Below are 13,297 nucleotides of genomic sequence, written 5' to 3'. Positions count from 1 at the left end.
TGGGCTGGGGGCACATCCCTCTGCCGCGCTTTTCCAGGCGTTTGACGCCATCGTGTTTTTGGGGGGGCTGCACCAGGACCCGGGTGGGCTGGTGCGCTCTGGGTACCTGCCCAAAGTTTCCCAAAAATTGTAGTTATTTAATTTTTTTTTTTTTTTTAAACCATCGGGGCCAAGGCAGAGGTAGGAAGCGACGGCAGGGAAGCGGCTGCATTTCTTTGCACAAGTGCCTCGCTAACCACCGCCGGGACAAGGGGACAGACGGACAGACGGACGGACGGACGGACGGGACACAGCCCAGCGCCCCTGGCCACGCCGGCCCGGCGCTGCAGCACAGGCGCCTTTTGCGGAGGTTTGTCCTGAGCGGGCACCTGTCCTCCGCCGCAGAGGCTGCTGGGATTTGCAGTTCCGCCCCCGCCCGCCACCACCGCGCAGGCGCAGAACTTCCCCGCCGGGGCCGCTTTGAGCCGGGGAAGGCCAAGCGTTCTCCGATTGGTCCCAGCGGCGGCCTCACACTTCCCCCTTCGCTGACTTGTGATTGGTTCCGCCGCGCCTCCTTCTTTCTGGTTGGTCGGCTGAGGCCAGTGGGCGGGGACGCGCGGCGGTGGCGGGAATTGTGGTGGCAGTGGCGGCGGTGGGGCCGGGTGCGAGCGGGCGCCGGTGGTGAGGAGAAGCGGGGCCGGGCCCGGGAAGGGGAAGGGGAAGAAGGGGAAGGGGAAGGGGAAGGGGAAGGAGCTGGGGCGAGGGGAAGCGGGAACGAGCCGGGCCTGAGGGGCTGGCGGGGCAGGGGTCTTAGGCCAGGTGCTGGGAAGAGCTGGGCCTGAGGGGTGGCGGAGGTGGGGAAGGGGCTGAGGGGGAGAAGGAGCTGGGGGGCGAGGTGGGGAAGGGGCGTGAGGTGGGGAAGGGAAGGGATCTTAGGCGAGAAGCGGGGAAGAGCTGGTCCTGAGGAGATGGGGGAAGGGGCTGGGGACGGGGAAGGGGGCCGGGGGGGGGCAGGAGCTGGGGCTGAGGTGGCCCAAGGGTTTTTAGTTGAGATGCTGGGAAGAGCTGGGCCTGAGGGGATGGCGGAGGTGGGGAAGGGGGTGGGGGCTGGGGAGGTGGGCACGGGGCCTGAGGTGGGGAAGGGGTCTTAGGCGAGAAGTGGGGAACAGGTGCGAAAGGAGCTGGGGGGGAATGGAGAATGGGGAAAGGGGCTGGGGGGGATGGGGAAAAGGGTTGAGGGGAGATGGGGAATGGGGCTGGGGGGGTGGGGAAGGGGCGGGGCTGGCCCGGGGAGGGGGTGTGGTTATGCCATGGGGCGGGGCTGGGCTACCGTGGGGGTGGGTTTTGGGGGGAGGTCGGGGTTTGGACTGAGGTGGGGGCTGCTTTGGAGGGGAGGGTGCTGAGGGCTGGAGAGGGTTGGGAGGGCTGGGTGAAAAGATGGAAGGTTTGGGAAAGGAGCGCAGCTGGAGGAGGGAGGGGGATTGAGGAGGAAGCTGGGGTGGGCTGGGAAGAGGGGGCTTAGGATGGGGGAGCTGGGCTGAGGGTTTGGGAAGGGAGCAGAATTTGGGGGGGAAGTGGGGGCTCTGAAGGCAGCGGCAGGTGGGGTAGGGAGTAGGGGAGAGGTTTGAAGGGGGAAGAGTTAAGGGGAAGGAACATTTGGGGCACGAAAGCAGAGAAAAATGGAGCTGGGAGAGAGAATTAATGTGTTGATTAAGGAACAAAACGGGCTGGTGTTGAAGAGCACTGGAGTGGGGGGGAAGTGAGATGAGGGGCTAAAACGGGAGCTGGGTTATTAGGGGCTGGGGCTGGGGGGGGGGGGAATTGGATGAGGGACCATGAGAATCGCAGGGGGAGCCTGTGCTAGAGTGTGAAATGAAGAACAACCTGGGGCAGGTGGCCTGGGAGTGGGACAGGGAGCTTGAGGTGGAGGGGAAGCGCAGCGTGAGGCTCGTGAAGGGGTCGGAAGAGGGTGAGCTGGGGAAAGGGGGCGAGTATCAGGGCGTGGGCTGGTAGAAAATCGGTGGTGGAAGTGCAGGGACGTGATGTAGCCACTGATGGATAAGCACAGTTACAAGGGGGGGAAGGTCTAGTGCCAAACTGGCGCGTCTAGCTAACTTTATTTCTTTAAAAGTCAATTCTGGTAACAATAAGTTCAGCTGTTACCCGGGAGGTCTTGTCTTCCCTTTCCTGCCCTGCTTAGGAAACGTGTCTGCATAGTGCTTTTTTCTTTCTCACTAAACTTCGTCCGCGGTGGACAAATCAATGTCACTTCCCAGGTGGCTGTATCCCACTGTGCAGTCAGGATTGTACTTGATAATGTCTCAAAGTTACCATGGATATAGGTTTTCTCTTAAAACCCCTTTTTAGCTGTCGGTCTTCGTGCAGCTGCATCGTACACCGATGCGTATACCGCTAAAATTGATACCGGTTGGAAGTATTTACACTTGATCGTTGGTAAGCTGCTTTCCTTGGGAGAGTTTTAAGCTCTTTATCCCCTTCTCTTCCAGGGTTTTACTGCAGGTGACGACTGATTGCCATGAGTTCAAATATTTTCCTCTGATTTGCCGTTTGCGGGGCCAAAGTGAGGGATGGCTACGGAAGCCAAGTACAGCATCGTTCGAGAAGTGGGCCGAGGGAGCTACGGCGTGGTTTACGAGGCCATCGTTAATCAAACTAGAAGCAAAGTAGCTGTTAAAAGGATGCACTGTAACGTGCCTGAAAACGTAGAACTGGCTCTGCAAGAGTTCTGGGCCCTGCAGAGCATCCAGAGGCAACATGAAAACGTGATCCAGTTGGAGGAGTGTATCCTGCAGAATGGCCAAGTCTTTCAGCCAATTAGTCATCGTTACAGGAAATCAGACAGCCATTTGCTGCTCATTGAGACCTGCCTGAAAGGGCGGAGGTGCATGGATCCCAAATCGGCCTGCTTTCTGTGGTTTGTGATGGAGTTTTGTGACGGTGGCAACATGAATGAATACCTGCTGTCTCGCAGCCCGGATGCTCAGCTGAATAACAGCTTCATGCGGCAGCTCAGCAGCGCCGTGGCTTTCCTGCACAGAAACCAGATAGTGCACAGAGACCTGAAATCTGACAATATTTTGATTTCTCATAGGCGTGGAAGTCCCATAGTAAAGGTAAGGGAATAAAACTTTGCTGTAACGAGCATGCGATCTACATGCTTACGCATCACGTATTTTGGAATGGGCTTTTGGTAAGTCTTGTGATACTTGTAGCTTGTTATAAATGTACTCGGGACATCTGATACCAGTTGTGGGCTTTTTTTTGGTTTTAGGGGTCTTGGAAGTAGAGGTCACGATGGTGTGTTTCTGTAACGTCCTTCATCCGCTGCTTATTCTGTTGAGAGGAGCAGTTCAGGGCTAACTTCTGCACGCTAGATAATGGGGGAGATGACCATCAGTCAAAAATGAAGCAGTATTTTCTGTGCCCTTAAACTTGAAGAACGTCCTGCCCTGTTACAACAGCTAGCGCTTCCAATATCGCTGCCTTGAGCACGTACTGATGTGCAGGGGAGGTGGGGAACGTCTTCGTGCTTCGTGTGGGCTGATGCCCTGACTGAGGTGAAGACCGGCTAGCTGCCTTTCTTGTAGCACTGGACTGAAAGCCTGTACAGCTGCTTTTCAGAGAGCTGGAAAAGCTGGGAGCCATCTTGCTCCTGAACTTTCAAGCCCAAGAGTTCCCGTAGTTAGGCGTAAAATAACAGGTCATAGTTAGGCGTAAAATAACAGGTCGGAGCCTTGCAGATAATTCGTGTCTTGACCATTCAGATCAATAATGGTATTTGTGCTTCGACCTGTAGAGCCGTCAAGGGACATTTAAATCAATGTCATCTTAATCACCGGGGATAATAATGGTAATGCGAGAGATTCAGTGCGCTCGCTGTGGAACAGTAAGAGCCACTTCTACCGTAGGTGTTGTTCAAGGTATGTTTATGCACCATTAGATGTAATCAGAATGAACTTCACAGAAAAATAACGATCAGATACCTGTTTTGCCCATCTTAGGAAGGGGAAAGAACGAATGACAGGAAAGGAGTCGGGGAACGGACAGCTAACAAGAAATAATCGGCTCTTTGTTTCACGGGGGTTGCCACCTGACAAGCGTCGGTGCCGCGCCGTGGTGGATTTCAGAGTGGAATTCCCTGAGCCACTGTTCGTAAACGCACTGGTAAACCTGATGTTTGTGAATAAGTCGTTTTGCTTTTCTTATGCATTGCAGGTAGCGGATTTTGGCCTCAGCAAGGTGTGTCAGGGGAAAGGGAATGTGAACCAGCATCGCTTCTCCTCTGCCTGTGGGTCAAACTTCTACATGGCTCCAGAAGTATGGGAAGGTCACTACACTGCGAAGGCTGACATATTTGCCCTTGGGATCATTTTCTGGGCTATGGTCGAGCGGATCACCTTCCGAGACGGGGATACTGAGAAGGAATTGCTCGGTGAGGATCAGATCAGTGCTGTCCTGTTGTCAGAGGGTGTTCTGGATCTGTAGGGATCCTCGGAGAGGTGTTTCTCCTGGGCATCTATGCTTTGGATGTGGCGTTTTCCAGGAATTTGCAAGCACTTTGCAACCCAAAGAAACCCAAAGCTGGGGGTTTTGGGGTGTTTTGGGTTTTTGTTTTTAAGAGAACTGCAAAGAAAGCTCTTTCTCTTCAGCATGCGTTGCTCCTAATTTGTTTGCTTCTCATGCAGGGTTTCCACGTCTCAAAGACATATTACTAAGGCAGAGGGAATGCTTTTTAAATTTACAAATCATTTTGTTTGGAAGATTGTTCCTTCTGACAGAAAGACTCTGTGGGATTTAAAGGTTAAGGGAAAGATCGCTCCTGGCTTTTCTACTGTCAGGCCTTCCTTACCCTAAGGAACGCTCTTCAAAAATGGATTTGGCCCTTATTGTTGCTAAAGAATTGTAAGAGAAAAAACTCGTAGCTGTTGGTGAGGCATCTGTCTCGCAGCTACCCTCTGCATAGAGGATTTAAAATCTGTATGCTTCCATTTGCTCAGAAATGCTTTTAATGCTCTTCAAAACCAAAACCTTTCTGGAATTGGGCTTATGGGTTCGCTTGTATCCTTGACTTGGCATAACCAAGGGACGGGTCACTTGGAGCACTGAAAGGATGTTCCAAGGAGCCAAATAATAAACTGGGAGAGGATGTTTAGATAAGCTTCGCTGCCATCTGGCTGAGTTTCCTCACAGTTTAGAGATGCAAGATCTCATAGGGATGACTCCTCCGATGGCCTGCTCTCTCCCTCTCTCCCCGCCTCCTCCTTCCTCCAAATCCCTCATATAAATGCACGCTTGAACTACTTTGTACTAAATGATTTCGGAAAAGTATATTGCATTGGAAAAATCCATCTCGAGAGGAGAGAATGCCAGTCGTGCGCATTAGCATAATAACTGAAGACATCAACCCAGGCTCTGAGATCATCGTATACCTGTCTGTCTGTCTTTCAAATGTTTAAATTCTTAAAAGGAATTTCTACAGAGGAACTTTGAGAAGCTATTGTGCTACCTCTTTAATTATTATTATTTTTTTTCATCTTCAAGTAGGCTCAGTTCTAATTCTATTATTTATTTCTTTTTACAGTGCCAAACATTGATAAATGTTTTAGTTCCTGCCTACAGAAACAAGCACATGGCTGCAGCTGAGACCAAAGCATGAACAGATTTCATTAAAATAGCTACCCGCCAACTTGAGATAAGGAGTTTGCAAGGCCAACCTTTTCTATACACAGACAGGCCTTTGAAACATTTATTCTTTGCTTGGTACAGGGGCAGAACAGCTTGAGTGAGCAAAGCTGGTTTTACTGTCTGTTTTGGAAGCCGGTTAATCATTTTCCACAACCGGTGAAATTATTTAGATTACCAGGAGCAAATTTACATTTCCCTTCCTTAATCTTGCCGAGGAGAAGTTGGCTAAGGGTAAATGGCATATGCTGTCGTTTTAATTGAAAATTGTTTGACTAACTGAGCAAATAAGTTTTGTGTTTAACTCTTTTAAGTCACCTCAGCCAAGCACGGTCTCCCTCCCTCTTCCAGAGCTTCCTAGTAGGGTGAAACGGAGTAAAATGGGGGAAGTTCATTTTTGTTTTCTCTGCAGATGGTCCCTATAACTGCTCGACGAGCACGGCGTGCTTAAACTTGCTCCCTCTGTTCTGCCATGGTTATGAACGCAGCCTTGTGCAACACCTTGATTACTCTTTGAAAGTAAAAGCCTCTTCTGATAACAACCTCTCCCAGTATTTGACTTGGCGGTCACCTCTTAATAAGTGATCTTTCTGGTAATCTTTCAGATGTTTTGTTTTCCAGATTCTCTATCCGTAGAGCACATCACAACGTTTTGTGTAGACTTTACCTGTATAACCTGACCCCTTCTAATCTGTGTTCAGGAACTTACATCTGCCAAGGCAAGGAGCTTATTCCCCTCGGAGAAGCGTTGCTGGAGAATCCCAACATGAAATTGCAAATTCCCCTGAAGAACAAGAAGTCCATGCCAGACGATCTCTGCAAGCTCCTGCATGATATGCTGGCTTTTAACCCAAAGGAGCGATTGGATGCCTTCCAACTGGAAGTCCGAATCAGGCAAATCTCCTACGGTAAAAAGCGTCAACGCTCCGTCTCGTAGAGACGAAGGACGTTCAGGTTAGTGGCTCTGCCAGGCTACTCCCTATTTAGGCTCAGCTTACAGGGGATTTTGTGTTGCTGACCTCCAGGCCAAAGCCCTCTAAAGCAAAGGTGACCTGTAGCAGTTCTGAAAATTCAGTGATAGAAAGGTGCAGTCAAACTAGAAGAAGAAAAGGCTTCGATAAACGTTTGGGAAAAGGAATTTGGTTGAAGTACATCTAACAGAGACACTTTGGGCTCCTTAATGGTGTTTGTTCAGGGAATTGGCTGTGCTGTCTGTATTTGGGCCAGCCTGTCCTTTACCCTAAACCTCACCCATTTCCACAAATGAGGGCAGATTTCTGCCATCACTCCAGCATTTACCTGTGCTTGTGGCTTTTATAATATATTTGCGAACTAAATGAAACCTAAAGCGGGCAAAGTTACCGTATATCTGTAGGTGTGCACCTTAATTATGGTATTTAGGTATGACAGTAATTGTCAGATTAAAGACTTTTTTTTTTTTAATTAAAGCACTGTTAATGCTCAGAGCGTATCAGAGCTGGGTGCACCAGATGATAGAGGAGCTTCCTGTCCTGAACTGTTTAACATGGAAAGACCTTGAAGAATATCTTGGAAAAGGCTGGACTGGAAGTCTGGTGGTCTTGCCGAGTCCTGCAGTGAGACTTGGTTTTGTGTGCCCACTTTAAAAAAAAAAAAAAAACAAAAAACTGATCCTAATCCTTGTGAGTTCTTGATGGCCTCTTCAGTATCTGCCTTGATGGAAGTTTGAATGTCCAACATAAAATTCCAGATGGTCTGTCAGATCCCGTGTCTTGCAGCAGAGCAATGAAAATACAGAAGGGAGTTTCCAGGATTTTCAAGTCCTGTCTTCTGCTATCATGGGCTTCATATCCTAGAATTTACTTGATAAATGCATCATAGAAACAAAGGGGTTTGTGCCCGATACTGTTACTGAGACTGAGCATCTGGCTGTCCTTATAGCTAAGGACATTTGTCCTTTGCAACACAAATGCATTTCCGATCAGTTTAATACTCTTGAGCTTGTGACAGACTTGTCCTTTAGCTCAAAATGTTCTTCTCCTTCCTGCGTGTTCGCCCATTCAGAACTATTTTACAGAGAACAACTCTAACCTTAGCAGCATTTCTTCCTGTCCAAGGTTGGTTGGTTGGTTCCATCGAGGTTTGCTCCTCCATCTCCTCCGTACGCAAACAATTCCTACGCTTACTCTAGACGAGTCTCTTCAGGTCCTTGTTAAGCACTAGTGTTTCCTATCTAGTCTGGAAATATTCCTCCTGATTTATTTCACGATTGCATCTCTCACCTTTCATATCTATGTCACTTAATATTCTCCTAATTACTTTGTATCCTAAAGCCCTTTTTGACTTGAGTTGCTTTAAATCAATAACGTTCTGGGTTACAGCGGTAACTTTTGTTCACAGATGCATGACCTTACGTTTTCTATTACAGAGTTTCATCCCCTCCGTTAGAAGAAACGGTGAATGACCCTGAATATTTCCTCATCCTTTTTTATAACCGTAATACCTCCAGCTTTGTGTCATCGGCACACTTCTAACTGTGCCAAGGCTGTTTGTGAAAACATTAATTAAACAAGTCCGTTGCCAGTGCCAATCTTGATAAAACTCTACTCTAGCCTCTTCATTTCCAAATTATCCATTTCAGTTTTCCCTTGGGACAGATTAACTGCCTTACATCTTCCTTTTTACTAATCCCAGCCTTCTCCTGTCTATCTAATACTTTCTTGTGTGGTACTACATCAAATGCTTTCACTGAAATCTCAGTGGACAGGACCACCGCTTCTTTTTATCTAGAAAAATCACTTTTATCGCTGAAAACTACTCGATTAGTCTGGTAGGATCTGCAGTTCTGGGGACTCCCACCTGAACCAGGAGGCCTGGCGTACTGTAATAGCAACAGTACCACTAGTTGGCAGGCCAGCCCTGAAGTGGTTAGGCTGCCGTAGAGGAATTTGCAAGGATAAAGAGGAAAAAAAAAGGCTCTAGCAGCGCAGTCTCAGCCTTTCTACTGTTGACTTTCCTTTTTCATTACGAAACCGTAACGGTAAATAAGTTTGCAGACTAGGTTCAGAAGGAAAAACGCCAGCGCAGCCAGGACGTATCCCTGAAAACCCCTTCTGTCTCAATCCTCTTCGTTTATTTTATTTTCCCGTTCGGTAGGAAGCTGCATGCCTACCATGCTCGCTTTTGGCACGTAATCGGAGTTGATGCAGCAATGACTTGTGGCACGGCGCTCCACGCCACGAGGCGCTGGTCTCACGCTGCTGAAAACGCTGCCGGCTGCCGTGTTAGCGTGGCCTGACGTGAAAACCAACTCGCCTTTCTAAAATGGGGTCGTCTTAAACACGAATTCACGGGCGCTTCGCTCCAGAAAACAGACAGGTTTCATAGCTGGCTCTCCTAATCTAAAATCGGGAGTAGCACAGAAGCTGAAAAGGGTTTCTCGCAATGCTAAATCTAGGTGCTTCGGAAGAAATTCTCCAATAGCAAGTTTGAATCAAACAGGAGATAATTTTTTTTTTTTTCCCCATCATAATGCTTTGTTATCATAGGGCAACAAACTCCCCAGTGTAGGGCAGCCAACCACTAAACCTCCTCAGAACAGCGTGAAAAACATCGAAATGAGTTTTCTTTCATGAATTTAAAGACCAGGATAGGGATATAACCTGTGATTCAGGAAGTCCTTAAGCTAAATATTGCTCAAAACTGGGATTTTTACTGAGGAAAGCCTGCTTGTGTACCTGCCCTGCGCTCTTCCCTAAGCGTGTGTGTGCTGTTGATGTCCCCGAGGCAGAACAGTGGGACCTTCGGTATGGGCAAGAAGTATTTTATTTTGCAACTTTGGCGCTTTTCCTTTGCAGGTATCATGTCCCGCTGTCATCTGGAGGCCTCGGAGATGGCGAACAACTCTGCCTTCCTTTGGAACGAGTAGGTCGATCGGAAGAGCGTTGCCAACTTCTAGTTTTCCCGAATGGTTATATTTAAATGGACAATACCTTTATTTATTTGTACAGTAATTTTAAGAGGAGAACTACCGAAAAAAAAGGAAAAAAAAGTCTATTTTTATTCAAACCTTTGGTGGTTTTATATTTGCATTCTTTTATGCAGGGAGTAGCATAGGTGAAAACTTGGCTGAGGTGACCTTGACTGTTTGGCCACACTTGGCACAGCCGTAGAGGAATTTCTTGAACTTGCTCTTTTCAAAGCAACACTTGTGCATCCTTTTGTTGCCAGCCTGTGACTTGCCCTTTCGAAGGATGGCAAAGAAACATGCAGAAACCATCCGGAGACGGGCTTCTCTGCCCTGTTGCGTGTTGACTGCTTTTCCAGCCCTGGCTGCTCACTGCTAACGCCGTGTCACGTGTCTGTGGCACAGAAGTTGTCTTTACGAGGTTTAATTGGAGCTTTTATGGGTTTTTGGGGGTTTTTTGTGGCGTTCTTCTCTCCGTGTTGCCTGGCCACGTAACTGAGTGATGTCTGCTGAATGAGCTGGCAAAGCGTTCAGTGTCTATTCTGAAAAGTTTGAGCAGAAACAAAAATGTATTTTCTTCACAGTAGCTTTTGAATATTCTTGCTTAGACTAACTAAAACGCTTTCTTAAAATAAATACAAAGAATGTTAAAGATGCCAACTCTTGATTAGAACGTATGCGTCACTAACACTTAAAGTAGTTTAAGGAATCATGCTTCCTGCTGTGTTAGCTGCTTGTGCCAGCTGTTCTTACAAGGGAAATGCTAAGGACTGAACTGGAATCATGGCAGGTAAATGGCGAGTCCAATTTGCACCCTGTTTGAAAAATATTTTAATGTATCTGTAAACTACCGCTGATCTTGGCTTTTCTTAAGGAGCTGGGAGCGCCTGGAAAAGGTTCCTCCTAAACTCTTCTGTTGTGCAGAGGTGAAATAGCGTCCTTCAGGGACAGCTTCCTTTTGTAGGAAAGGAATAAACTGCCAAAAGAAAGATAACGTGGCGAGCCCCTCTGCGCCATGCAGAGGACAGAAATACATATATTTCTGTTAAAAATAGATTCTCTATTTCTTCTCCCCGTCCTACTCTACTAAGATTGTGGCTGCAGTATAGAGGATTATTATAAGCAGCGTGTCGCACGCGAAATTCATGGCGAGGATCTTTCTTCCTGCCATGACTCTATCCAGAGGCTCCGCTGGCCTTCCATGGGGAAGCGTAACGTTTTCTCACCTGCTCCTCCAGGCTGTAAAATACGTTTGTCCTGCGCAAACAAGCATTAATCGACCTCTGTCCCCGTAACAGATAACAAATGGACTACCCGACGGGAGCGGTCCCTGAAAGGAGCTGTTGTGGGAATGTATGAAAAAAAAAAAAGTTAATTCACATCGTTAAATTCAACTTGACTTTTGAATATAGAGAATTCCAGCAGCGCTAGTTGCGTATGACGTGTGTGCAGCAATGATAGACACGGTTGCTTTGAAGCTCATTCAGCTCTTGACACCTCTGTGCGGACAGACCGTGCGGTGACTGGAAAGGGGCGGAAAATGGGGGCTCTGGATCTGCTCTCCCCAGGAGCCACACTCCCCCTGTTCTGGAGAGCACTTCTGTCTTCTGGTCGGAGACGGGTCCGGCTTCGACCGCAGCTCTACACCTGCGGTACGGCCCAGTTTGACCTAATCCTCGTTGTTGCCTTGATTTCCGACTGCTCTTGGCGTGCTGGGCAATCGGGGCCGTGTGCTGGGTTGTCTGTTCCACAGTTTTCGGTTAGGAGTACTCCTCTGCTCTGCAGAGCTGCTGTTCCGAAGGCAGGTTTCTTCATCCTTCTCTTCCTAACCCTATAGCCGCTGCTACTCCACCATCTGCTTTCTGCCGTCTCCGAGCGTGCCGGTGGGTCCTCCAGGGCTGTTTCTAGTGGAGACCAGATCCGTTTTTCTGGAATTACAGCTAGGTTTGCACACCCTTGCAACACATGAGAAAATCACGGGGTGCAAGAATGGCTGTTTACTCGGTTTTTAGCTTGTTTTGCCCTGCTAGGCGAGTATCCTCACAGCTGCTAGATATTTTTAGCTAGTCTGTACATATGCTTTAATCGCTTGAAACTCTGTATTTTATAAATTAATAAAATGCTGTGTTTTTTTTACTGAAGTGTTGGGTTTTTACTAATGTCAGTGTGGTAATACTGAGCATCTCTTTAGAATCACATGATGCTTTTTTTTTTTTTCTTTTAGGTACCACAATAAGTCTTACTCTTATTACCTAGTGAATTGGTAAATGAACATATGCAATGACAGCCTCTAATTTAAGTGACTACTTCTTGGGGAAAGGGGCGGCGGAGAGAATCCCCGTGCTGCATGTAGCTCTCTGAAAACAAGCTCAATATTCAGAAGTGAGCTAAAGGGTAAATGCAACGTCTTTAGCCAGGAAAGGAACAGAAGAATATGGAAGAGTGCATGAATCCATGGTATTCTCTGGTTTCAAATGCTGCGTGCAGCTCATTAATAATAATATAGCTGAGCAAAAACTGCTTCTTCCAAGTAGTTAGCGATAGGACAAGAGGAAATGGCCTCAAGCTGCATCAGGGGAGGTTTAGATTGGATATTAGGACAAATTTCTTCACGGAAAGAGTGGTCAAGCATTGGAACAGGCTGCCCAGAGAGGTGGGGGAGTCCCCAGCCCTGGAAGTGTTCAAAAAATGGGCAGAGGTGGCACTTGGGGACATGCTTTAGTGGGCATGGGGGTGCTGGGCTGATGGTTGGGCTGATGATCTTAGAGGGCCTTTCCAACCTTAATGATTCTTAGTTTTACTTTCATTAAAAAATAATGCAGCCACCAAGCCAGGAAACATGAAATTCTTCCTCTCCCCTTAATTGGTTTAGTGGTGGACTTGGCAGTGTTGGGTTAATGGTTGGACTGGGTGGTCTTAAAGGGCTTTTCCAACCTCAACAATTCGATGATTCTATGAAAAAAAGAAAAATAGAAGTTTGTCAAAGACCTACAAGTTGGGAATGGGAAGTTTGTTAAATTACATATGTTACAGAGAAAACAAACTCCTGTTTGTAGACGGTTTCTCTTCCAGCTCCTGGGAGAGATGGCGATGCTGCACTCCTCCTTTCTCACCGTAAAGCGCTGAACCCCAAATATCATCTCCTGTCACGGTAAAGTAGCTGGGTCTTGGTGGAAAAACCGCTGCTTTGGTGACCAGAGGAAGACATTTGCCAGTGATAGCTGCTTAGGTGACCACATTTTAGGAAGAGAAGGGCGCCGTCAAGCGCGTCACGGGGTGACAGGGCTGCCAGCGGGTGCCTCGGCTCAGCGCCCGGCTCGCGGGGCTTTGACACTGTTCATTTTTCCCTAGGTCAGAGCACAGGCAGTGGTGACTAAGGATGTACCACTCCATTTTTTATTTTTTTTTTTTTTTTTAGTCAGTCACAGTCTTAATCTCTCTTGAAGAAAGAAGAATGGAGAGGAACGTGGAGCTGTCATTCAGCTTTGTATTTCAAGCGAACCAACAGCGAAGGTGAAGCTTTGTTCTGCTTCAGTGGGGAAAAAATGTGTAAAAGTTCTCCATTTTTATTCTCTCCCCTGCAACAAGCCTCACACGCATTGGAGTGGTTTGCTAGAATAGCCTCTCCAAATGCTGGAGTTGGCCGTGGAGGCAGGCACTTTAATTGAT

At 47.8% G+C, this 13,297-nt stretch overlaps 1 protein-coding gene across 1 annotated transcript; it reads left to right on the top strand.

The window, feature by feature from the left end:
* Positions 1-2,567: 2,567 nt before the first annotated feature.
* LOC104030096 (serine/threonine-protein kinase PDIK1L) lies at positions 2,568-6,619 on the top strand. Its single transcript, XM_009481689.2, has 3 exons — positions 2,568-3,113; positions 4,216-4,432; positions 6,384-6,619. Exons 1-3 carry the CDS (start codon positions 2,568-2,570, stop codon positions 6,617-6,619), a joined length of 999 nt encoding a protein of 332 aa, XP_009479964.1.
* Positions 6,620-13,297: the final 6,678 nt, after the last annotated feature.

Source organism: Pelecanus crispus, chromosome 3, assembly GCF_030463565.1.
Source record: "Pelecanus crispus isolate bPelCri1 chromosome 3, bPelCri1.pri, whole genome shotgun sequence".
NCBI classification, from domain to species: Eukaryota; Metazoa; Chordata; class Aves; order Pelecaniformes; family Pelecanidae; genus Pelecanus; species Pelecanus crispus.
This window is presented reverse-complemented; position numbering and strand designations above follow the sequence as displayed.

What these genes read in the sequence shown, in the direction of transcription:
- LOC104030096 (XM_009481689.2), top strand. Translation starts at nt 2,568, where the DNA reads ATGGCTACGGAAGCCAAGTACAGCATCGTTCGAGAAGTGGGCCGAGGG. An exon ending in GTGGAAGTCCCATAGTAAAG is followed by an intron (nt 3,114 to 4,215) that starts GTAAGGGAATAA and finishes TATGCATTGCAG; the next exon opens with GTAGCGGATTTTGGCCTCAG. An exon ending in TACTGAGAAGGAATTGCTCG is followed by an intron (nt 4,433 to 6,383) that starts GTGAGGATCAGA and finishes ATCTGTGTTCAG; the next exon opens with GAACTTACATCTGCCAAGGC.